At 34.5% G+C, this 26660-nt stretch overlaps 1 protein-coding gene across 1 annotated transcript in view; it reads right to left on the bottom strand.

The window, feature by feature from the left end:
• Positions 1-26660, bottom strand: part of LOC100168845 (protein piccolo) — a gene marked incomplete at its 3' end in the record, with an annotated part of 136465 nt that overhangs the window by 4803 nt on the left and 105002 nt on the right. Inside the window, 2 exon segments of the mRNA XM_008186542.3 lie at positions 10477-11326; positions 11442-12321. Of these exon segments, the coding sequence (XP_008184764.2) occupies positions 10477-11326; positions 11442-12304 (1713 nt within the window).

The following is a 26660-nucleotide window of genomic DNA, read 5'->3' as shown; positions in this document are numbered from 1 at the left end:
ATTGTGTTTCATGGTTTTACCATGGATAATGTAACTAACCATATTATCTATTCTGATTAGCATGACAAAAATTATAATTTTCACATTAACAGAATATAAATTGTATTATTATAAATTCTACATATTAATATATTATTATTTATTTTACATGTTTTATTCATATTATATATTACATAAGAGCCCATATATATGTGTATATAAGATTGTAATTATTAATTTATGAATTTTTTCAAGAATATTTATTTCAGCCTTTAGGTATAGGTAACTGAATCTTTCAATAGCCAAATAAATGATATGGCAACGTTGCACCCAAATTCGTTCTCAGCCGTCTTCTTTTTTGGGGTCGGCGGTAAGTTCTTTGTTAATTTTAAGTGTTCTCAATTTTTCGGCCAAAAAGGTAAACCGTTCTGAAACGTTTGATAGCCGAATACTATGGACTATGGTGGAATACTATTGTATAGATGTAAATTGTTTTATGTGCACAAGCAGAAAAAGGTAAAAAAGAAAGTAAGCCATTTTCATATTATGACTATCGCAGTATGTGTATTTTATTCGAATAGAATAACTACGAAAAAATATATAAAAGTACATAAGTACTACACGTGCATTATTATTTATTATAATGACTGCAGATGAGTAATTTCAAATAAAATCAAAGTTCAACAAAAGATTAGTATGGTATATAGACCGATAAGGAATACAAAGTTTTGACGTTAAAATATACAAACCGTATAACGGCTACTCAAACATCCTTGGCACAATTCCATTAATCGTTACGTGTTAGATGGTTCATTGAGACTAATCGCGATACCGAAAAGTTTGATTGCATGTAAAATTTTGAATTGATGTGTGACAGTGAGCAGTATTAAAAAACTAACAAATTTAATGCAACACCACCTCCTCTGACTAGTAAATGCATTAGTATTGTAATAAATACCAAACAAAACTTTATTCATAAATAAACAAGTGTTATTGAATAATTTTTGTTTGAAGCAACTATCCAAAATACTGGGTATTTGTTTTAAATAACAGGACAGATATAACAAGGGAATTTATCAAAAATACATTTACCAGGTACCCATTACTAATCGTCACCATCATGCAAAAAGTGAAAAAGTGAAAATTATTATTATTTAATTTTGAAATTTGTATAAGTATATTACTTCATAATTTTATTATTGTATTGTTTCACATAATATTAATTGTTGTATGTCTATAAACAATAAACCACTACAAAGTTTCTAATGTACAAAAAGTGAAGAAAAAAAAACAAAAATGATGATAATTTTAATTTGATCGCTTTTTACACGACGGCGACGATATAATATTGTGTAGTGTGAACAGTGTACCTACTTTAACACTTATACCTTTAGGGCCATATATTAAAGCGGTTGAGCCGCAGCAATAATTATCCCTAAAATGATAATATTTTATATTTAGTAATCCTAGTGTCTTTAACACGTATACCTAAGGTTGTTTATAAAATATCTATATAAAATGGATTTAGATGCTGATTATCTATAGTTGTGCAGTATACGATAGTTATATAGTCATATAGGTATATGCATTACAATAAGTGAATAAATTATATAACATGTCCACATATTTTATTATTATTTATTATTAATTCGACCAGTCTACAATATGTTATGCACCTATTTTAAATAAAACATTTTTGAATGAAACAAAAGATAATATTATTAGTCGTTTACTAATATAATACTGATCCAGCGAACTATACGTATACAACAATATATTAACAAACCGAATTTATTCGAAATAGTAGCGGAAGGGCTGGGGAAATGTACGTGGTTATACAACAATTTTATAACTCTAAAACAAACCTAAAAAGGGTATAGTAATATTATATAATATAAAATAATTTATAATTTAACGTGAAAAAAAATGTATTAATAATATAATGCTTCATACGTGTATACTGTATGAGTGAGTTAATTTTACCGCATCGAAAAGGATCCCCGAATATAGTACGCTATAGTCTAATTGAATATTATTATTATTATGCAACCTTTGAAAACCGTCGAGAAACTGAATGAGGAGCGAGTACAGTCGCCTTTTGAACGTAGTCGTTATAATTATAAATGTATAACGCCATTTACATAATAGTATACTATAATAATATTTCACCGATATTCAGACGGTATAATATTATATAAATAACAGCATAGCGTGTTTTTGATCAACAAACGCCACCTAAGACGCTTGCCACATAAAATATTATAATATGTACTACACACAAATACACAATAGGTGCCATAAATAAACACGTAATACATTTGTCGTTTACCAAGTGGAGTTTCTCATCGATTTTGGTGTCAAAAAAATGACGACACGTATTTTTGTATTTTAACAGAGGTGACGGTGGTGAGCACTCATTCAAACGACCAAAGTCTACGCCGTAATTATTATTGTGCAGTTTGCGTTTAGCGCATGGCGGGAATATGATTTTTTTTTTCTCGCCTCATTCAAGGTGAGACATGTAAGAAAAATTCTCGATAGATGAACTTCGACCTAATCTCAAATTACGACATCGATTAATATTGTTATACCAGCTCATTCATTGTTTCCACGCGCGGTTGACCTAGAACATTCGTCGTCGGGTGGTCCTTGGACCAACCCCTCGTTAGCGTGTGAGCAAATATGAAACAGGTACAATAATGGTATATCCGAAAATAATATTAAATACCAAACTATAATTTAATGGACGTAAAATATTAAAACAGTGTTTACATTTTCGTAGAACACTGCCTGGAAAATATTTACACTGTGAAAAATTCACGACTAAGAAAAACAATTGTTCTTAAATTTTAAACGTTTTTACGGTTTCTGCATTAGTGAGTTTATAAATGCATACGTCAGTACATCAAAATTACTTGTGTTAAAATAAAAAAAAAAACAAACGAGTACAACTATTGATTATTGATTTTCGAAAATCATTTAAAAATCGTTTTAAAAATAAAAAATATACAGGCATTCTTGCCAGGATGCTTATATTATTAAACATATAATAAGCCGCTTTCGGTTGAAAATAAATTAAGCATGAAAACAACACGGCAGGAAAACAAATATACATATCATTATACTAGCTCATAAAATAAGTACTGGCTAAGCTAAACGCGCATAGAACGACAGCTACAATATAGATTATTGAGAGATGGTATTTTGCGCCAATTTTAATACTTGTAACTATATTGCGCTATACCAATTACATTTAAGTGTGTACAAAAGTATCGTACGCTAAAAAAAAGCTACTCCGTCTGGACGCGACCTAATATCCGAATTTGAACTTAAAATATCTATAAAAAGATATATTAATTTAGACTTTATGGGCACAGCATGAACTATTTATACAAGAGAAGCCTTGTTTTAAATTTTCAATTCTTAGCTATACAAATTGAACACTTTATACATTTTTAACTACAAAACAATGTACTACTTTTCGAGATTTTTATTAATTTTGTCAATATTTCAACTTTAAATGCTTATAAAAAAAATGTTATACACATGTAATAAATATGAAGGTAGCCACGGCTATGGTACACAAAATATATTCATCTATAATATTTTTGTCTGCCCCGACAATTTATTTAAGTATAAATAAGGTATAATACAACAATCGATCTAGATCGCAGAAATAATATTTTTTTTATATAACCTCTCCCGGAGTGTGCTCAGCCGCGGTGACAAATTAACAAATAGTTCGTTATAAGCAGTTACCAGTCCACCACCGACATAATGAGGAAATTCTGGAGCGGCAAACGTTTTGCAGAACGAACGCCAACGTTTGAAACGTTGAAAACGTAGAAATTCACGAGTGCTTGGTTTAGTGCGGTATTTTGCTTAACCGTGGTCGTGGTGTAAGAAATAAAAAAAAAATTAATCGTGATAAGTCGTGAATTGTGATAACGATAACGGCAATAGTATAAACAAAAACAACCACGGTTCTGGTTACTAGAACGAAACAGACCAAACGCTGGATCATGGCGTTCGCAATGTTTGCAAACGTTTACAGCTTCGTTTAGCAACCGGACGTTCCGAATTTCTCCGTTATCAAACGTTTGCAACGTTTGCCGCTCTAGAATTTCCTCAATATACTATTATCACCATATATGGTAAACACATAATACCAGAATATACACCAAATATCTAGTTGAAAATATTTAAATACTTCAATGTGTGGTTACAAGTGGTTATTAATAACTAATAAAATCGTTGACCTAAACAATGTTATTAAGATATGTTGTCACCATCTTAAATTTAAAACATAGCAAAAACTGTTTGGCACGGGTAAGAACCGAGAAGTCATAATTAAGAAACGAAATTTTCACCCACATAATAAAAAAAGAGGACTTTGGCTCTGCAATACCGTTACCAATACCGTTTTTATTTTTTTGATATCAGACACAAAAAAAGTTATTAAAGTTTTAAAAACACAAACAATAATAGATTTTGAAACATCAAAAACTTTTTTTGTATAAGTGAGTATACAATACCTACCTATACCTCTATAATTGATCTCAATTTGTTTTATACCTAAATAGTGGTGGCGACAATCATGGCCATAATATAATGTGAACAATTGACATGCAATGTAAAATAAATAGTTTGAATGTAAATGTTTAAATACTTTAAATGTATCAATTATTATTAATTATTATACGTTCGAAAATAAGTTTGACGACTTTCCTGCGAAAGTATTCTAATATATTCCCACTAAACGGAATATAACATTATTATAACATAATATAACATGATAATAATATGCGTATGGAAAAAAAATATTATTAAAACAAGCAAGACGGAAGAGGCGTATTATTATAGGAGGTGTGCGAACTATATCCTTGGCGAAGAAGTGGAATGTGAATACGTTTCCGATGTGCACACATAACAATAATAATAAGACGCGTGTACGGCTGTAACGATAACAACTATACACGGACGGAGTGTCGTTATGAATGGTAATCGTTATTTTATTAAACATATTATTTTAAACGCCATTTCCGAAAGCCAAGACGACGAATAATATTATATTAAGTAAAATAAATATCCGACGACGAACACACGTACACGATGAACACGTATTATAGGTATACTGATTTTTCGCCGATTATCAGTGCGAGTTTTGCGTACACCGAACCACGATCGCTGTCGGTATATACGCCTATAATTTTATATGAACAGTGTGCGAAATCGAAATTAAGTCTTATTTGGTCTTCATGTTATTGAATCTATCACGATGTTATTCGTAATATCTGATTATAGATAAAACACTTCTCACACCCATCATCCAAATTATACTACAATGCTGCTACATTTTCGTATCATACACTATGACACAGATGCAACTTACGTACAGGAAAGAGCATATCGATTGCGGAATAAATATTCCCCCGGAAGAAAATCCTCCCAAAAATAATAAATTTTTTTTAGAAGGTGATTGGAAAGTAATACCGACAATAGATTATCATCGGTAATGTATTAAGGAAGGGGGCAAAAGCAATTATTCCAAAGCGAAACAAAACAAAACAGAAATCTTGTAGTTTTTAATTTACAATAATTTTCGGTTAGGCTTATTGATTAATGAAATACAAATAATATTACAGCACCGTAGTGGCAGTGGCGATATTTTTTTTGTTTCCGTGATGACAGTTAATAACAATAATAATATTACTAAGTAAAATAATAATTTTACCCGCCATAGGTTGATATTTTAAAAACATATAGATATCTATTCATGACTAATAATTTATATAAATACATACGATGGTCGAATAATCGTACAATCGTTATACTTTTAGGTTACACTGATCCGGTTCCATTCGATTCTGATAAAACACGCAATTTTATAATCGCAATATGCTCTTGAACGTGAACCTAACGTGCTCTTGAATAACCACGACAGACGCGGGAGGTAAGGTATACGTAAACAGTAAACACCGCGTATTAATTAGTAAGATGATAACTAAAATACTTAGGAAACAAATCGAAATTGTTTAAATACCTACTTTATAAATTCCCGATTCGATTAATAAACTTTGTTTGAACACACTCGGTCATTCGTTTATATACAATCTATATATTATCGTCATCACGCGCCATTTAAAAACAAATCAAAAGTGAAAACGACGAACGTTAGACATATTCATATCCTAATAAATGAAAATCGTACGATGATAAAAATAACAGTAACACATATATCTACATAAAATCGTGAAAAAACCGTTAAGACTACAACTGGAACAAGTAGGAAAAATCGCGGGAAAACGCGTCGACGACTATACACTGTACCGGTTTGTTTCATAATAATATTATAGCATGGGTATAAAAAAAAAATCACAAAATCGCGTATAGTCGTCTATAGGCTCCGATTCGCATCCGTTGGAATTCGATATGTTCGTAATATACCATGAAATACCATCTTCGATGTACACCAATGTATTATTATCGGAAAACCGGATGTCACAGACCAGCGTCGCGTGTCGTCTCATCGACAACCAGGCAGGCGAAAAAACGGACACACCACGGCGAGAATCAGTTAATAGTATTACGTGAAAATAATAAATTTCACCGGGTAAAAAAAATGGCGCGCGCGCGTCGTATATTATAGTTAATATCGTATATATATACACACACACACGGTCAACAAAACGACGACGGAAACGAACGAGCAGCGGTGCAAAATGTGAACGGAATAATAATAACATTGGCACCGATGCCGGTCGGCGCTGCGGAACAGAACTCGAACGAATGCGTAATAAATGAGTATACCTTGTGGGCGTCGTTCTATCAAAAGGGACACAGTTTCTCTCATAGGGCAGTTTTTTTATTTTCAATACGAAATTTCGATTTTGTTCTTTGATTTTCCGGGAATGACAGTGTCATTTTTTTCGTGGTCAAACCGTTGAAATTGTAATTGTTATCCAATAGTGTTGTTGGCCAGATTAAAAATTCAATTTTCGTCATCGATTCAATTATCGAACCGAAACTTGCGAACTAAACGAGTAATTTTTAAGTACGCGATTTGAATGGTTATATAACAGCAGGGCGATCGAACTATTCACCAAATCAAACAATACAAGTAATAAGAAACCGGCCATATATAATCGAAACCGTAAAAAATATATACGACACATAATATGTTCATCATTCGTTTTCAGCTGGGTCCCGTTCCCAAAGTTAGGCACAATTTTACAGTGCGCATGAATTATAATAATACTATATCGCCATCGATTGTCGTGGGGAAACGGAGGTACAAAACGCGAACGGTCGCACGAAAGAAAAATAAAAATATTCCGACCAAAACAAAAGCAACGGTTCGACCGGCCGAGATATGAACGGTGGGTGGGGAAGACCGAAGACAAGGAGGGGGCTAACGACAACATTGACTTTGACTTCGAGACGAATAAATAATCAACGACCGAGGTCGCGTGTGCCTACTGCCTGCTATATAATACTATGCAGTATTACAGTATAATATACGACGCCCGTTTGTCCATATTCCGTTTACACTGTAATATTATTATATATATATTGTACGAAAACCACAACAATAGTATGCGGAGAAACAGAAACAACGCGCGCGCCCGCCAAAACCGTGAGGATTTGATAAGAAATAGCATTTTTTTTAAGATTTCGGACAGATTGAAAAAATATATCTCTCATTCGTTTCTCGCTTGAAGCGGATGCTAATATATTCGACTTTGACATTGTTAAATTAAACCAACGTCAAATATGCGACAAAAAAAATTTATAAGTAGTAAGTACCTATTTCCAATTTTTAGTGTTTACAGTACAGTCCGTAAAAATACAGTTTCTTACTATCATTATCAACATCATATAGATATAAGATTTTTTTTAAGACGACGTGGTACCGCACGTGTAATTCTAACGCACACGTACGACATATCAAATTTTCGTTCGCCAAGGTTCAATAATGTGCTGTCAGCTTTAATGTTAGAGTGAATTGACCTATTATCAAACGATTAGGCGAAAACACATAGATAATAAAGATATGGATAGGACTTAATGGTCTTATCAGCGGTATTCAAATTTCAAGGGGAACAATTGAGGCCAAATAATTTATACATATATCGAGTATCGACCATCAATATAAAGGAGCATCAATTGCCTTCCCCTCCGGGAACGTGGCCTCAAATATATTCGACATATCCTTATTATCTATGCGAAAACAGTATTCGTGTTATCTCGTTGGTATTTTGATATATTTTAATTTTTAAGTGAATTATGAGTATTTTTAAATATTAATATTTTACACTTATAACTCACTTAAAAATTAAAATGTAGTAAAAATATAAAATAACCAAAGAGAAAAACACGGATAATGTTCATGCTTAAAAGTTTGATAATAGATCAATTCACTCTAATATCACAACTGACAGCAAACTATTGAAACTGGCGAACGAAATTTTGCTATGCCGTACGTGTGTAAGACAGAGACAACACATGCTGGTACCACGTCTTCTTAATATAAATATAATATGTACAATGAATACAGCAAAATACATACAATAATAATAATTAAGAAAAATATTTTTTTACCTAACGTTTTTCCTCTCGTTCTTATTTCGACTAATTAAAAACAAAAACTATTTAAAAAATTGAATCAACCGATTTTTGGAAATAAAAAAAGGTACTGTTTTAGGCAGAAAAAAAATACGGTTGATTGATAAATCTAAAGAAGACGGAAGTATGAAAATTGAATCAAGGTAAAATCATCGTAATGGGATACGCGTTGGCATAATATTGAATCTATTATTATGACCTATACTGTAACGGTGATTTCATATTACGACAGAGTTTAGAACGTACTGCGTGCAATCATAACGTGCAAATGTGCATCATTATAGTTAATTATTGTTATGTGTATTTAATATAGTTACGAATGTACTTACAGACTATGAGTGCATGTGTTTAGTGTGGGCGCATGTGCAGGCACAGTCGGCGGAGACGGATCGCGTGAACGCGTTGTGTACGGCCAACGGCCACGTCATGAATGGGAAATTAAATAATAGAAACGAAGTTCGGACCGAAATATAAACGATAAACAAATTACACCAAAGACGATAAATAACCACAGGTGGTCGTCGATGTCTAAATAAAGATGTTTTTCCCTTAATCCGGGTTTGACCGGCATCACCACCTCCTCCCCATAGTGTAAAATGTAAAACGTAGGCATGGTGATTACCAAGGTATTTCTAACGAAATAACGAATAACGAAGGTATAACTTCGGATAACTACATTACAAAAATTAGATGTTATTGCGTAGGCAATATTATTATTTTGGGGAGTAAATTAAATCCAACTCGTCAATCGTTCAAACAAATATCAAAACACGTGTTTATTATTGTTTTATATAACAATAGTCAATAATAAAATGCATAATATTAAATGAAAATGAAAACGATGGCACCGTGGTCTTTTTGAAGTTGTTCCGAGTTCCGACACGTTAATAATAAATGAATCATTCAATAACAAATTATTCGAATAAACAATAAATAATCTAACCTAACGAAATACAATCGTCACGTCCTACAGTTTTACAACGTTTGATATTTTATTAATGATGAACTCAATACCTACTGTCCGACCGTAAAATTACGTTAAATTGAAAACAACATATTATAAGTTAACGACCTTTGAACCTAATTGTGCAGCTCTTGAGTCGCAATGAGGGGAAAAAAATGCTTAAAAAAAGACACGTAGAAGGGCGTCAACTCATATGATAAGTGTTTTGTCTAGAAACAAAAGGCGGCGACGACGGCGGCTGACGAGATTTCTGCCAGGAAAAACGATTATTTGGCCGACGGAAATTGCTTGCGTTCGTTGTGCGAAAACATTCAATTAATAATAATTGTTATGGTTTCCAATTACACCCGTTTGCGCACTGTCATCGACGACGTTGCTGCCGCGAATGCGCACGCGCAGTTTTCAATATTTCACAGCAGCCCCGCATGTACGTGCATAATATAGAAATGTCGGCACGCTGCCAGTGATTTGCGCGCGTACTAAACGCACGTAAAATGACTCGAAAACCAAACATAACGACAGGCATAGGTCTAACCACTGATGTTCCTAAAGGTTAAATGAAACATAATTTCCATGTAGAACTGTAGGTTTACCACATGGTTTAAATAAATGTCTAAAAAGACTGAAGTGTATGTATTGTCTGTATATACTATAAATGACATTATGACTCCACTAGCGTTTTTTGGCCTTCCATTGTTAAATGTAAATTTGTTATAAATATTTACTAAAATTTACAATCGATTTACCTATATAGTTGAAGATGATCGAGTACTATGTTATTTTTTAAGTATCCCCCAAACATTGCTCAACCACACACAGGTGACAAACACTTGTATATTATATCTTACGCCTGTATATAATATTATAGTTTAAACACGATATTACAGCGTGTGTGCAACATCACTAACCTGTTGCAATTGACCGGCGGCAGTGGCCGGTCGAGCCGGCTGCGTGAGCTTGTGCAAGTTGAGCGGATAATGTTGCGACTGTTGCTGTTGTCTGGACAACGAATGATGTTGATGGTGCTGAGACACTACGGTTGCCGGAAGCGACGATGACGATGGCGGCGGCGGACGTTGGTGATGGTGGTAACCGTTGATGACTGCAGCCGCCGAGGAGGACGACGAATGTTGCTGCAGGAACGAGGGTGGCGCTCGGCCGTCGAATGCGGCCCAACGGTGGTGGTCCATGCCAGACACGATAATGGCGGAGGAGGCCTGCGATGACGGCGGCAGTGGTTGCGGTGCCACAGTGAACGGCCTGTGATACGACGACGCGGATGACGACTGGCCGCTGCCGCTGCTGCCATTGCTATTGCTGCCGTTACTGTTGTTGTTGCCCCCATCATACGGCTTGATCTGGAACGGTCTGGACTCCAAGTACGACGGCTGTACGGAGGCCGGTCGTTTCTGATGGTGATGATGATGGTCGTCCGACAACGTCGACGATCTATGAGGATGGTTGTTGTTAAGCTGATGTTGTTGGTGCTGCTGCTGCTGCTGTTGTTGTTGCTGCTGATGATTATATCGTAACGGTTCGGGTTTCTGCACGATCACTCGGTTAACGTCATGCTGGGCCGCCACTGTGGCCGACGAAGATGATGATGACGGTTGCTTGGCCTGAGCTATTGGCACCGCTCTGACACCGCTACGGGGCTGCTCGAGTTTCGGGTCATACCTGATGGCTAAATGCGAGGACTGCAGTCCCGTCCCGCTGGTCACGGGCACTTCTGACTTTGGCCTCTCCAACGGTTGAAACCTGCTGAAAAAAAAACAAAATCATCAAAAACAATACCTATATACACAATACCTATTTAACAAGCGATAATAATATAAGACGAACTGTACGCGGTCGACTCTCTTTATACACTTACTTGGGTGGCGGCGGTGGAGTCTGTATGGGCTTGAACCGCAAGTAATCCCTGTCGATGGCCTGCTGTTGCAGGCCACTGTGCGTCGTCCTATTGTAGTAGTGCGATGACTGTGGCGAAGGGGGCGGCGTCTCGGGCACCGACGGCTGCTGTTCTTTAGGCGCGGTGTACGGCGAATGCGGCGCACCGGATGTTGGCTTGGGCACCACCGCGTATGGCGACTGCGGCGGTTTCGGCGGCGAGTACTGTTTGCCTGCGGCGGAGACGGGCGTCGACGATCGAGCGGCCGACATCGGTTTGAACTGAGACGGAGGCGGTTGTTGTTGTTGTTTAACAGTCAGCGGTGGTGGCTGCAGTGGCTGCAGCGAGTACGGCGACTTATACGGCGACGGCGGTGACGACGATGACGACGACGTAGAAGGCGGCAGCTGATGGTGATGCTGCTGCTGCTGTTGTTGTTGTTGTTGTTGGTGATGGTATTGCAGTGGCGACGGCGGCTGAAAGTGGTGGTGCTGGTAAGCCGTGGGCTTAGGATCGACGGCGGTGCGCGGGTAGTGGCCCGGTGATGAGTACGGCTGAAAGTTGTATCGTAAGTGTGGGTGGTGATAGCCCGGGAACCGATCTGTGGCCGCCGCCGATGACGGTTCCGACGATGATGACGACGACGATGACGACGAGTTCATCGACGACCGGCCACCTCCACCGCCGTTGTGGTGCAGATGATGCGACGGGGGCATCGGCGGCGGAAAATGCAGTTGGGCGGCCGCTGCTGCTGCAGCTGCTGCTGCGGTGGAGGCCGCGTCCGCGGGGATCCCTTGGAAGTATTTCCTAGTGTTTTCCAACATGTTGCTAAATCCCGAGTCCATAATATTACTACTTCAGCCTGTAACAGAGACAACCATCAGTTAATAATGATATAATATGATATTATTGTCACAATCGAAAGAAAATTGTAAATTATAATATATTGTTGTTACATGAGGTAGCATTGATAGCAATATAATCATTGTTTGCACTATATAATATTATACGATTTAAAATGTGAATGTTTTAAATTCTATATCAGAATGACCGATCCCTAATTAATTTTGTCGTCTTAAAATATTATCCGAACTATGGTTGATTTAAAAATTGTTATAACCATGCCACGTGTATATACTATAATATTGCAACAAGATAACATACTACACTATTTTTTTGGATACGACCTAGTGCCCCACATAATACGCTCACCACTGTCTTATTGATTGTTTTTGTATGGATTATTAGATTGTTAAGAAGAATTTTTTTTATATTGTTGCGACATGAATTTGTATGTTACAGTGTATTTATTATATTTATAATATATAATACATATGTTATATGTTTATATTGTTATATTGTTTTATATTATATTATTGTAGTTGTGATTTTTACGATCACGGTATTTATTATAAATACACGGAAACTTCACAAATTTTGGAAAATCTTATTGTCTCATATTATATTTATTGGTATAACTGGTATACAACTATGATAATATATTATGCATCAACCCGTTACCCTAGAACTGCAAATGAAACACCTCAAGGGATAGCACGCGGATTGTTCTCGAACTATACAACAGCGGCACCGAACGTTTGTGATTCGGTACGAACTACGGAGGTATACTACACTAACGTCGTATACACTTATACCTGCAGCCTATTGCGTGTACTGCACGAAACGCGACGTATTTATAGAACATAAAAATACATAATACGTGCGCTGTACAATGGAAACCCGTATCGCGAGTTAGTGTAGATATATATATTTATTATTATGTATAGTATAACATACTCTCGGATTACTACCTATACTTATATTATTATAAATTATTGTAAGCAACAAAAGATAATATGGGAGAGGGGAAAAATGTGGCTCTAGGTCAACGCGTCAAGCGAACAACAATGGACGAGCGAATCTTTTATATGTTCAATTCCAGCGCACCATAGCTTCAGAGCATCATACTCGTTCAAACGATCACGTCGAGGTATTTAACTGATAGTGTATATTATAAAAATACGAGTAAATAAATACCATGTTCGGCGCCTGTGAATATATATTATACAACATTAATACATAATGCAACGTCGTTTAACTGCAAAATAACTGACGGATTATTAACCAATTATGAAATAATTTATTATCATGTTTTTTTTTTAAATTTAGATATTAAAATATGATTATTTGAAATTGTATATATTTAAAAAAAATAGTATATTAGGAGAAAACAGGGGCTATAATATAGTATAAGTTAATTGCAAATGTTAGCTATTTCTATTATTCCATATGTTAAATAATAAATATACGATCCCACTGCTGCACGAATTTCGCAGTTGAGTAAATATGTGATATACTCCTGTTTGATCTTTTGTCATATTAAAAAATAATCATTCCATAGCGAGAACTGCGAGAATTTTAGTCATTACAAAAGAGCACGCAGCTAATTCACAAAATCTAATTTATTTAATTGTATTTGATGTTATGTTTAGAAAATAGTAATTAATAATATTATAATCGAAAATGCACTAAGTCACGTATCACCGTTTCGATGAAATGTTAATACATTGTGTAATTGATTATTTTTTCAATAACTACTTATCATTGAGTTATCAATGTACTTTTAACACGTCACTTTGAAAATATATATATTTTTTAATGTTATTTTACATATTTTATACTTTACCTATATAATATTGTATTGGTTTATAGTCTATACACCAATTTTGTGAATTTTCAAAGCAAATGTGTTTCCGTTCATTGTAGATATCAAATAGGCATTGATAAGCAATTAGCGCCGATAAAGTCTGCACACAAGTATTACATTGAATATTTTAAAATATATTTTTATTTATGTGCGGTCAGCCATGTTATACGAGAAAAATATTGATACATCTGTTATAACTTAAAGGTTTACAACAGACACATGTTTTTAGATCTATATAAAATTTTATATTTTGATTCGGCCATTGCTTATTGATTATTATTACTTAATTTTTAGTAATAAGTAACTTGTTACATATTAGTCATTATAGATAATCTAATATAGTTACTTAGAACTTAAAACGGACAAAAAATAAAAACACGAAAAAATAGTGACTTATTTTTAGATTAAATAATATTATAATATATTTTAGACCACAAAACATTTTAAGCAATATACCAAATATAGCATAATACTAAAGGCACTTTATATTTTATAGCGATTAAACGTTTTCGATAAAAAATTATCGCGACTAAAATTGTATTCACATCTACGGAATTCTACAGAGCATATTATTTTTTAGGGCTGAAATTAAAAAAAAAACATTAATTTATCCCACCTCAAATCCGTTAACACGAGGATTAATAAAGTTCTCTCTTCTAACGACCAAAGCCGATTGCAAAATAAATATAATTCATTTGGAACAAAAAAAAAAAAAACAATTTTACTTAATAGATTTTTACGTATCTTATTATTAATAATATTATATTATTAATTATAATTTATATCAAAGAAGTCGGCAATTTATTGATCGTGTATTCGGAGATTATTCTACATAAAATTAAAGTGTACATATTACAACGACAATTTGCATTTAAAATTATGTATATTGTTATACTAAACGCAACAACAATATTTCATGATTATTAATTATTAATGTATTTGGATTAAGTTGGGTTAAATATAAAATAATAATGATTTAACCTAATTAATACATATAGATATACTGTCCGAACAGCATAATAGTTTGTGAGTTGTGACGAAATAACGAGAGATAAATTATACATTTATTATGGTAAGTACTATATTATAGACATATTACAGAGAATTATTGTTATTTATAATAATATCAATAAAACTAGTAAAATAAATTACACTTTATAAAAAAAACATATACAATATTATACAACGTGGTTATAATGGGTATGCGCGTAATGTACCACGGCCTTGTGATATTCACTGCCAGCGGCGCGAGGACGACCAGAGAGCCGCCGAGACGATGAATTTTTTCTCCTCCGTCGTCTATACTCTATATTATAGATTGAACTATTTCAATATTACGGGATTCAGTTGAGCTTTGTGCGAACAAACGTCAAACACAACCACACACACATATGTATTTATTGACAAAAACACCAACTCCGAGTTTATAATATATAAAATACAATTTATACGTCTCCGATTGCGGCCCCCGTCGTCGTTTCGAGAAAACTCCGATTTTTCTCTCCGTCTCTTTATCCACACAAAAATCGTATTTCACCGGCGGGTTGAATGGAGAAAACAGTCGTATATATTGAACACACCCGCAAGAGCGCACGCGGAGAAAGATTAACGCGTGGAATGAGAGTATATAATATATATGTATGTAAGAAAAAAATCGATCTCTGTCGAATGTTAATATAAAACGCAGATAATAAAAAACGATATTAACATATTTTTTATTTTTTATAAATATAATAACATCAACGTTAATAATATCGTTGTCATCGGACAATTAATATTACAAATATGATATAACATTATACGAACAAAGGATTACGAAGATCTCGCGAAAGTCGATTGTCGAAAATTATAATATTATTGTAGGTTATAGGTACATATTATAATATTATGGAAAACAATTAATGAAAAAAAAAATTCGACGTGTCTGTCACGACGACAACAACGATTCGGCGCGTTTATGGTAATTCGCACGATAGGCAAAACTGTGTAATTTTTTTAGCTTTTTCTCCTTCCTCTCATTTACTATTTTATTTTGTTCGTTATTATATATTATTTTATACCATTCGAACAATCGGTTATTTACACACTCGCACACATATTACTACGGCAACACTCGTGCGATTATTACGTTCGTAGACGTGGTGAGACAGAGGCAGAGCAACAATGTATAACGGAGCGTCGACGTTGTTTTTTTGCTGCAATTTCGGTACGCTCCGATAGCATGAAAAAAAATGAAACGTCAATATTTTTTTTCCGCCAGTTTGCATATAAATTATCGTTGTAACGCCGGTTTTTAGAGTGTGAGAGAGAGAGAAAGAAACTCGGAGAGGGGAGACTCCGATAACGAGGTTTTTACAATATTTACCGTCGAAAATGGAATATTGGAACGACCGCACCACTGCAGTGTGTCTCATTTAGGAATTTAGACATTAGAAGCTATATTATTTATAATGTTACTTTACCCTTTCATCCAACCACCGTATTAAACGCCTACGTATTTTCAACGCGATGTAACATATTTTATTGTATCGCTATTACTATTATTACAATTTATTATTTTATTTAAGTTTAAAATAACATTTTAGTTGTTTAAAATATTTAATATGTCAATAATAAACATGCACAATTAATCGTAATTCAAATTGCAATTTTTGAAGAAAATAAATATTAAAATCTTATTTTTTTTTTTTTTGCTGATTATAAGACGGAAATATAATAACATTAGTCATTATTCGTAAATGATATTATTAAAGTATAATTATTTTGGTTTTTATCTTTATAGTTCGTACGGAGTCCATATTATCGACTACAAAGATAGATTGTCAAGTTTATCTGCGTATATTTTTAATTGTTTTAATTAGTTTCTGAACGACAAACAAACTTTCACCGATATTGCAATAATGTAATACTAGTTGCTGTGCACGTGGAATAATGTACGAAAATATTCCTGAAAATGGTTTCAACTTCAGGGGAATGCATTTTTTTGTAATCGATGTAGATGTAACGGGAAGGTTTTAATTAGATCAGCTGTACTTACGCCTATAATATCATAACATTTCGACTGAAAGAGTAATAGGTTTAAAAATTAATAAAAGAAAAAAATATCGTGTTTTTTTCTTACGACTTGTATTATTTTTACGGCCATCAAAAACGATATAAAAACCAATCAAAAATATTAGACCCTCCTCTTTTTTTCGAGTCTCCCAACTTCCACCCCGCAAATTGCTTCTCGTACCCGACGAGAAATAAATAATAATGTTATTATGTGTTGTACTTGTGCACTATTTTTATATTAATTATTATGATGCGCATACCTATAGGTACGGGCGCTCGTACACGGCAAATTAAATGGCGAACGTCATAATACGTAATCACTAATCGTATTATGAAGGTATGAGTATACAAGTATAATATTATATATACGGACGAACGACGAGTTCCGGCAAATATATTTACTCCACGTATATGGCAGCGACCCACTTCTCCGCTCAGCGTTTCAGACGACTTCCGGCGGCGAATGCGCGCGATTCGAAAAAAATCATCACTATTATCGCGGTGCAGGCGGCAGCAAAGTAGTAAAAACGACCGATCGAGTTTCGTTCGTCATTTATTTATTGTTTTTTTTTTTCCGTCAATGGGATATTTTATTATTATATTCATATGTCATATTATATACTTGTGTGGGGAAAAAATTAACCGGAAACTTTTTTCTCTCTCAGCGTACATTGTTATTATGTAATTTACAATCGCATAACTTCAATACGCTATAATATTATAATATAATATGTAAATATAAATTGGGTACACAACTCTGGAAGCACTTCGACCCGTAAATATTGGTTTTGTTTCGTTTACTGTTAATTGTTATTACGTAATTATGCCATCGCTATTATAGCCACTACCACGACGTGTTCAGGTACAATAATTATTAATTATAAATTATTTTTATAGAACTCATTACACACAATATTATAACACTGACGTTAACAATTACATATCGTTGTGCTATATTATATAATTATAATACACAGCTTCGCGTATTGTACGATTTTAGTTGAACACCCATCATCATGTTATTTATAATATTTTGAACGTCACGGAATAACAAGATATTTCATGTTGCGAAAACACGCGGCTCACGTACTGTGTGTCACGTGTATTGTGGTGTATATTTTGCGAGGGTATAGAACCATTCATGTACACCAGCCCTACGCATCAGTCAGGTATACCTATACAGTATACGCAGAAAAGTTATTTGTGACTTGACGCTGATCATTACGTGACGACGACTCGGAGTCTTCAATGACAACCACGAGGGTAGGTTTTCTCGAGGTTAAAATCTTCGATGTTTTATTTTTCAATCCCCTAATGATTTTCCGACCAAGGTTGAACGTATATCAATATAGATTAATATAATATTATATATAAGTACCATGCCGATTAATCGTAATCCAGAACGAAAATATTGTAAAATGTAAATAATATGTATTATTATAAGTTATAAGTGTTATAATACTGCGAAGCACCTTTTCACTGCTGAGTGCTGATAATTTATGTAGAAAAAAATGTTTTCAAAGTGCTATTATTTCAAAGGCAAGTATAATTTATGAACAAACTGTGGCTATTTAACACGGAACTGCGCTGAAAGGATCCGGCGATTATTATTATCTTTTGAGTCCCGCGCCGAACACTTCAAGAAATACTTAATTTATTTTCGTTTACCTAACACAGTTGTCGTTCGTTCACTCGAGTCTTTTAGTTGCACAGCGTACGGTTGTTATATAATAATAATGTAGAAGACACATTCGGCAGTCATCATCATTCTTTAATTTTCTTTTCTCCATTAAAATAATTATATGGAGCAGAAAAACGTCTCTCCGCTTAACAAACGAAACGATCAACCAAAATTATAGCATACGCTCCGAGGCGGTGAAAAATCAGAGCAACGTGAACGAAATTCTTTGAAATTTAAGTTGGCTTGCCTATATTATGTATTATACTTTATTTAGCTTGGTGTACTTTACCGTGTGTTTTTAGCGTATGACTGTATAGACTCGGGGATCGTATTTTGTTTTGATAATTTTCTATATCGTCGTCGTAACCAAAACACCAGCGCGTATGAGTCGTCGCCCAATAATAACGGTATCCCGCGGCGATATAGAGTACACGCAGTGACGACCATTGGTAATACATAATAACAGACCCGCATGAAGTAAGCAGCACAACCATAAAAGGCACATGATATATTATTATAATAATAATTAATATCCAACAAATTTGTTTGGTAGCAGTGTTAAATTACTCCCAGACTGACCTTGTTGGACTTTATTTTCACCTGGAGAGCTTTTCTTACTTTTGTGCTATCAACTATACTCCAACTTTCAGTTGGCGAAATTTTTCCCAAGTAAAAAACATTGTTAGCAGATTAATCCAAACCATTTCAACAAACTCACGGAGCGGTCTAAAAACGTTCGACAAAACGAGCTCGACATTTTTTACTCGAGGAAAATGTGTGCAGTTATGTCGAAATGTATATTATACATATTCAATATTATGGCATATTATAAAATGTATTAATATTGCTGGTAAGTAATCGACATTTAAGTGCATACTAATATACTATGCCATACGTATATTGCTTAGGTGTATATTTTATATTACATACCTACTAATAATTATACTCGTAATTTTTTGCAGCGTAGGCTATGATGGGACATAGGTTAGGTAATAAAGTATAATATCTAATATTATGAATTATGATATTTTGCGGTTTTAGTTATATTTTTGTGGTTCGCAGAAACAATAATCGTTTCAGAATTTGTTTCGACAACTATTGAAATATGTCTTATAGCGTTCAAATGTGAACACCTAATATTAATCATTTTCCACTAAATAATACGAGAGTATTATTATGTTGATAATAGGTTATATCTTAAAGTTTAAACTATATGCGAGGTAAGTCGTCATATGTATAAAATCATTAACATTATAGGAATAAATAAAATAAATGTTCCAAATTGTACGTGCTTTTTGTGCTTTAAATATATATACATAACACAATGGACAAATTTGGGCTAAAATTAAATCTAATTGAGAGTATATCACATAATTTTATTTTTAAGCTGTCGCTGTGCGTATTGAAGAAAAAAGTAATACTTCATACCAATTTAAAAATACGTATTTGTTTACAATTAATTTTTAGAACGTTATTTATTCAAATCCCGTATTTTTTGTAGTTTTATTTAAATCTCATTATCTCTTTGCAATTTTTAGTCCAAAATACAGCGAACAGATTTTTTCCTCCGATCCAATACATTATCTTGTCTTGCACGTTTTGCACAGTGTGCACAACGAATGAAGACATAAGCTGTTACCAGAATCTCAAGTTTAAATCAGCCATGTTTCTCGATGACCACCGCAGACTGCATATTACATAATATACCTACGTCCTATAGCTATACAGCTATTCAATATGTTAACTGTTAATCTATGCGCTGTAAATTACAGTTCTTTATAATTTTATGTTTTTGCAATGATTCTCATTTTTGTGCGTATCATCAATTTAATAATATCGATGAAAACCGACATTTGTCTAGAACACCAACCATGGTATAATGGGGTACTGGGTGGATATATAGAATATAAGAGGGAGTGGACGATGACAACGACACGATCGAAATCCGGTCGGAAAGATGATGATCAAGGCTGCATGCAAAACGCGGACCTAGGTCGTATAATATACAGATATAATAATATTATGTACATATTGTACATATTATTATATATTATACTGTACGAGGCACTATCGTAAACCGTATAAATATTAATGGGCTAACCCGTCGATAAATCGAAAAGATTACGTGACGAACTCGACACAATTTTTTCTCAATTTTTTTTCGTACAACCAGTGCAGACGTGCAGCACAACATTATAATATAATATATTTTATATACACATACGATAACAATATATAATATAATATCCTTTGTCCCGTTCATATACACGACATACAGCAGATTTGAAATGAATAAAACGTTCCATTTAAATATATTATACATAAATCGAATTATATGTTACTACTTATTAATAATTAGGATATAAGTATAAATTATATACGCACACACTTCAGGCACAGCAATAGGTTATAAAGATATGCAAAATACAAAATATGTGCATATTCTATGCATCTCAGAGTGGTGCAACACTATTATAAACATGCACATGGCTTCACATATTATTTTACGATGTGTATATAATATTTGATGTATATTTAATACAATAATAATATATTCACCCATCAAATATATTTTTAAATATTATACGTATACGATATTGTTTGTTAAAACTTAGGACAACAGACGCATTGGTTTAAAGTAAAATCAGTACGTGTGTAATGTGTATAATATAGTGACAAATAATATTCTAATATGGTGTAAAAGCGGAAAATGCTTTAATCGAATTTTATTTATTTATTATATCTGAATCAGATAATATAATATATTATATTACACTGTTATTAAGACGCCGCCGTTACCCTACATACACAACATTTTTTGAGCATTTATAATCGCGTTTTCGCATAATGAACTATGGTTGCGATTAGTTTCAGCCGAAAACCTTTATCCTAAAGAGCTCACAAAAATGATATGTGAAAACTTGTATTTGGAAAGTTTGCTCTCGTCACGATAAATAGCGAATGTTCACAAACAATAATAATATGTTGATCAATTTTAAAATTACGACCTATGATTAATAGGTAGTAATACTTACTAAAAACTACCAGCACCGGTCCATACAGACTTCTTTAGTTGCCGGGCGAGTTACATGTACGTATTTAACTATTGGAGATCGTTTAAAATACTGGTACCTATAATACCTATAGCAATACCGCGAGTTTAAGAGAAAGAGACTATGGGGGCTCTGAATAACATTGCTATTAATTATTAGATACTATTTCAAAGTTAGAAGAATAATGTTTTCATTTATATAAAAAGGTGTAGGTACCTAATAGTCCTAATACTTAGTCTCTAAATGCCTATTTTGTGTCTACCCCCCTTTTTATTTCTATAATCTACTGATCGCAATTAAAATTATCATTGCACATGTCACATGGCACGTGTCTGTAGAGGATTTTAATTCGTCATATCTCCCGCAGACTTAATACCTACATCACAAAATCGTATTTCACAGTATACGCAGAATAATAATTATTGCGTCTATAGCAATGATCGATCGAAACACAAGGCATTCGTCGTCGCCGACCCAGACAAAACCAGACCAGACCGATGTAATAACATAGTAACCGTATTGTATTTTGGCCAGTTTTCAAAACATGACGATCGACAAACCATCGTCACTTCTGTGAGACGTGCAACGCCAAACGAATTTAACAACGATAATATTATCATTATAATAACGATTAACGAGTCTTATCCTCAAAGCGCACGGCGAGATGTACTACCGGGCCCAAGGTCGCTTCGGCAAAGGACGTGCCCCGTGCTCGCCCAGAAAACTGCGTCGGACCGATTTCCTACGACCAAAGACCACACGTTTGTAATATACGCCACCGTCGATATAGATAATATTATATAAATATAAAATATTATATTTCTTATTATATTATAATATTATTATAATCGCAGGCATATAATACAATTGTTTACGCGCTAAAATCGTACACACCTGTCGTCTGTCGCGTTTAAAATATTATATATATATTATAATAATACGGTCGTTCGTGGCCAGACAACGATGTTAGTGCTGTATGAATTATTAACGGGGTTTTTAATGCAATACAAACACAATTCAAGTAGGTATATATTATAATAAAATATAATAATGCTTAATATGTAATAATATTATGTATGTTATTTACTGTACCTAAGTCAGTATAAATATATGGTATAAACAATAATAATAAGCGATCCCCGATTTGATAAAATGCAAACTTAAAGTTTTTATATAAAAACGATTTATTGCACGCACTAAAATTCGACGAACGTTTTACGAGAAACATCTCGTAATTTGAATAATATACGGAAAAATAATACGACGACGACACTAACCGTCACTGAATTTCACGCGATTGAGCCACAAACGTAGAAAATCACTCGCTTTCTCGCACTCTCTCTCGTTATACGACGCGCAACGTGCATAAACGAGAGAAACAATTGATTTCTCAGTCGGCGGTAAAAAATGAAAATAAAAAAATTAGGTACCTTTGAAAAAGGTTTCCAAGACTTCCATCGTAAGGTGTCGACGGCGGCGGCGTAGGCGATTGGCGATAATGCGAATTTCGGTCGACTGTCCTTGCAGAAACAGTAGCGACGTCCGTTTTCGGCGTTCGCAATACGCGCACATTGTTTCGTTCCGAAGCGGCGGCCGAGCGACCGACCAGACGATGGTTGGACGGCGTGAAAGGGTGTGCAAATGAAATAAAAAAACACTACGGTCACAAACACGTCCCGTGGAAATATTAAACGAAACAAACCCGCAGCGGGGAAAAATAAATCATAAAACTGAACGCACAAAAAACACGGACGACGAGTACGAGACGACGAGCGAACACCGCGCGGCAACACCGACCAACACGGACGCGCGGACTGTAATGGTCGTCCGTCGCAGTAGTACTGTAGAAGTAGTGGTGCTGTAGTAGTGTGGTGGTGTGTACTGTGTAGTCGTCGTCGACGTCGTAGACTAGCGTGTGCGCGCACGCGCGTTACGCATGCATCGCACGAAAACACTCGCGCCCGCGCGCGCTCTCTAAGGCATTAAGGTGGTGGTGGTGGTGATGGCGGCGGTAGCGGTGGTGGCGGACGTACGGTATACGCGGTATATGCGGCGGCGGCGACGACGACGACGACGACCGGACGAGAACTAGGCCATGGCCCACATCGCTCTCGCGCGCGCACACTGTACGTGCATATTGTAAATTATAATATTATATATGTATAATATATAAATATAAATGTGGGTGTGTGTGTGTGTGTGCAGTGTGCACAGGTATAGTATCGCCACCACGGCGACCTTCGGTTTTTACTGGTTTTGACCCCGCCGCCGCCACCGCGCTTGATGGTGTTCGTTTTCAGCGAAACCGGTTTGTGTTATTGCTTGCCGCGAAAACGCGCACGGGCCCGGACCACGGCGTTCGCGGCCTACGCGATCGCGTCCTGGGGCTGCGAACCGGGCAGCCACGCGACGATCGATGTTTGCGTGCCGATAGCGATAATGATAATTATTATTATTATGACGATATTATTATCCACCTATCCTACGACCGCCGCCGACCACGCGCGCGCGTATTGTTTTCGGTTTCGTACAGGTTACCCCCCGACGGATATATCGCTCCAACAGACTTTTGCTTTCTGGCATCGTATAATATTATAAGCAATCTCGAACAGGCCGCGCTAAATATTGTGTACGATTATGGTCGCTGAGACGGTTTCATTATAACGAACACACGATCACACACGTCCGCTGGACACGTTCGTTATACAATAGAATTCATTGAATAGTGTGTATTATTTTATATGTGTTACATTTTCAGAAATTTCTATTATCATTTATACTCTAAAAAAAATCATTTTCGTTTCAATAATTTGATATTTTCATTGATAAGTTTCGAGTATTTGGTCGTTCCATTTCAGTTTAATAATATTATTTTGAAAATATAATAATATAATCAAAAAAAACGAAGTATTCCTGGGAAATATATTATAATACTATAATATTTCAGCTGAATGTGTGATGAACAGGTAAATGCCATTTCAAATTGAATACAAAAAAATGGTTTGTGTTACAAAGGAATAGCATAAAATACTAGTAAGAAAATATCAAAACTAATATAAGTAATCCCTCAAAGAATCTTCCATTTCATACGGAATAATAGTTTGTGAAGGAGAAGGAAAATTAATTTTTAACACTTTAACGTGATTTTATAGAACATGGCAGAATACTTGTTCTCTTTACAGTAGAGAATGAAATTGAATAAAAAGTTATGCAAGGATTTTTTTTTAATGTTATAGTTTTATAAATGTAAAAAATTATATTTAAAATCTATATAGATATTTTTCTAAAAATACGCCGTTTACCAGCACCAGTTTTCATGGCGCAAGCATTTTAAGGGCTTAATATATGTAATGCCGAAATTTGTATTTTATTACGAGTCAAATTATTTTTAAAAAAACATTATACACACAACATCTCAATAAATTGTGTTCTATTTTGTATTTATTATCTTTACATTATATAGTTCTAAAAATAGGATTTATCGATGACGATATCAATACCATACTCGGTGATCGGTGGAATCTCACAGGACAATGGGCACCCGGTGTTTCCGGCATCCGTTCGCGGGGACGATACCCTCGTGCCGGTGAACGGTACACGCGCCGTCGCATTATTCCATCGGGTCGGAACAAAGATCTATCGATCAACAACCAGTGCGCGCGCTTGGTATCCATAAGGTTTAACGTGTAAATACAACTTTTCGAGTACCTACTCGTACAAAATGTAAGCCAATTGAAATTGCACTGTAGTTCGTTTTGAATATCGATCGTAACAAAAATCGATTATTATAATTATAATATATTTATATTACTCAGTAAGTACACATATACGAATAATTCTGATTTGTATGGAATATCAACTAAACTCCAAGTCATAAATAATTCAATTATAACGGAATTTAAGGAGTGTAGTACTTGAACGATACAAATATATCTGAAAATGTAGATGCATACGTCATATATATGCATATAGAAATTCGAAAAGTAAATAGTTTCTAAATTGTTCTACTTTCTACACTATAAGGAAATATTGCATTTCAATTAAGAATAATATACTTATACATTTTTGTGAATTCAGAATTTAGAATCTATATAATATGGTTATAATTATACACAATGCACATGCATTTAATATGAAACATAAATCGATAACACAAATCACTCATATCTACGACACCACTTCGTCTTGTCTAATAACTATACACTATTCCGCGCGATATTTAGTCCATTGGTTTTCAAAATGTACCGCGCGATCACTTGCAGGCTGCTGCTACTGACCTAGCACAAGACCGATGACGCATCATTTAATTAATCGAATTTTAGCTGCTCGGTTTTCGATTGTCTGCTCCGAACTGGATTTTACGCGATAACCATCATCATATATTATAGAAGGCTCACCTCCGAAATATTTCCAAATCGATTATAACCGGTTGAGGTGCAAACTCATCACATCTTTATAAATGCATTTCTTATTTTTTGTTCTTACCGAAACGCGTATACATATTATAGACATAAACTATTATAATATACGCGCAGTTATATTATTATTGTACGGTACAGATGCATTATTGTATTATTGTACAGTACAGATGCACTCTATTATTGTAATCCACTGCAGTACGATGTTAACATAATATTTACAATATTAAAATAATATTACATATATTTAAGTATATATTATTATCTGTATACCGTATGGAAATAGCA

Source organism: Acyrthosiphon pisum, chromosome A2, assembly GCF_005508785.2.
Source record: "Acyrthosiphon pisum isolate AL4f chromosome A2, pea_aphid_22Mar2018_4r6ur, whole genome shotgun sequence".
NCBI lineage: Eukaryota > Metazoa > Arthropoda > Insecta > Hemiptera > Aphididae > Acyrthosiphon > Acyrthosiphon pisum.
Note: the sequence above shows the minus strand (reverse complement) of the source record. Positions and strands in the feature narration are given on the sequence as shown.